The 2,005-nt window shown below is 40.4% G+C and overlaps 1 protein-coding gene across 1 annotated transcript in view; it reads right to left on the bottom strand.

Moving 5' to 3' along the window:
• acyp2 (acylphosphatase 2, muscle type) overlaps window positions 1–921 on the bottom strand; it is a 6,335-nt gene extending 5,414 nt beyond the window's left edge. The window contains exon 1 of the mRNA XM_084075579.1: window positions 792–921. Coding sequence (XP_083931705.1) covers window positions 792–864 — 73 coding nt within the window. The 5' untranslated portion in view covers window positions 865–921. The remainder of the gene's footprint in view (window positions 1–791) is intronic.
• Between the last annotated feature and the right edge of the window lie 1,084 nt (window positions 922–2,005).

Genomic DNA, 2,005 nt, shown 5'->3' with positions numbered 1-2,005 from the left:
CATTTTGAACATTAAAATCAGTGTTTTGATTCTGTGATGGTACGGTAGTAATGATATTTTGCTGTGACAATTTTGAAACAAGTAGTGTAATATCAAAATTATCTTGAAGGTCCATCAAAGCTGTTAAGAGTATTATTCCTTACCACTTGATGAACATTGGGAAACAGAAAAAAAAGAATTAATATTTTAAAAATTCCGAAAGTCAAAAGTTATAATCACTTTTTTTAATGACATTTAAAAAAAATTGCTGCAAGTCCTGTGGATGGATCATTTTGGGCATAAAAAAGAAGCTGAATTAAATTTAAAAAATGTTGAAGGTCTGGTTATGATGCACCGTGGTCCGTGCATGTTCAAATCATGTACACTTCACATTTTTCCAACCATTTTCCAAAGCACATTCATTCTTTACTTTTTTCACATAGGGAAATACCCAGTGTCCTTTAATTCAGTCTGACCAGAAGCAGGGATAAAACATAATCCCCACCGGACATAAACATTAATGACCAGGTGGGGATATCAAAAGCAGAGGCATGGATCCCAACAGAATACAGTAAATAGGCTACAGTACAGAATAACTCAACGTTAATGCAGAAGCCGGCCAGCCAGCCGGCCAGCCGGCCAGCCAGCCGGCCAGCCAGCCAGCCAGCCAGCCAGCCAGCCAGCCAGCCAGCCAGCCAGCCAGCCAGACAGACAGACAGACAGACAGACAGAGTAGCTGCCTGGTGTCTATATTAAGCACCCAGATAGTTTTACATTAGAGCTATGTGTGCAGCATAGGGCTTCAAACAGACCTTGCACAGAGCCGAAGATCTCAAAGTCCACTGACACCAGTTTGGCTCCAGTCTGAGTCTCCTCTCCAGACATGATCCAGAAGATTGTCTGATTCACCACAAAACACAAAATGACAAACTGTCCCTTTAAACAGAAGCACTGTGTGTGAACACTGAGAGAGAAATCTCTCTCTAATAAGGATAAAAGGATAATTCCTTTTACCAGGTCGTTCATGAAAGTCCTTGCGGTCTTGTTTCCAATGAGAACCTGTGAGCAATTAGGGGTTAAGAGTCTTGCTCAGGGACAAATTTCATTTCATCGACACATATGCTGGCCTGGCCTGGAATCGAACCTGGGGCAACCAGGGCCTCTGGCTCCCTAGGCGGGCTCACTAACCACTCAGCTATGGCCGCCCCCCTCTCTCTCTCTCTCTCTCTCTCTCTCTCTCTCTCTCTCTCTCTCTCTCTCTCTCTCTCTCTCTCTCTCTCTCTCTCTCTCTCTCTCTCTCTCTCTCTCTCTCTCTCTCTCTCTCTCTCTCTCTCTCTCTCTCTCTCTCTCTCTCTCTCTCTCTCTCTCTCTCTCTCTCTCTCTCTCTCTCTCTCTCTCTCTCTCTCTCTCTCTCTCTCTAGCCACTAGGTGGCAGTGAATCCATGTTCCGCAGCCAAATACATATCCATTTAGGGGTCCTTGGCACGAAAACGTTTGAGACCTCTGGCCTAGTGGAGTGAAAGTCATAAGCTTAAAATAATAAAATAAAATAAAACAGATAATACTGTACTGAGTACAGATACTCAAAATATTTACTCAAGTACAGTACTCAAGTAAATGTACTTTATTACCTTCCACCACTCCTGGTAGTCAGGGTTAGGGTTGTTGGTCCTTTAAGTAAATTTTTTGAGAAATTGTGTTTTTCTTTACTTGAGTATTTGTGTTTTTGGATACTTTCACTCCACTATATTTCAAAGACAGATATTGTACTTTTGACTCCACTACATTTCTAGGAAGGGAAAAATGATATGAATTAACCGCTTAAGCCCTATTTCAAGTAGTGTAGTGTAGTGAAAATAGTAGATCTACAAGCTCACAACGAGGCGCGTCTGAATGTTTGCCCCAGAATAGGGACATTATGGGTTTGTGTGGTTAATTATATGAATAATGGAGATATATATATATATATATATATATATATATATATATATATATATATATATATATATATATATATATATATATA

Source organism: Gymnoscopelus microlampas (genome assembly GCF_963454915.1).
Source record: "Gymnoscopelus microlampas genome assembly, chromosome: 13".
NCBI classification, from domain to species: domain Eukaryota; kingdom Metazoa; phylum Chordata; class Actinopteri; order Myctophiformes; family Myctophidae; genus Gymnoscopelus; species Gymnoscopelus microlampas.
Note: the sequence above shows the minus strand (reverse complement) of the source record. Positions and strands in the feature narration are given on the sequence as shown.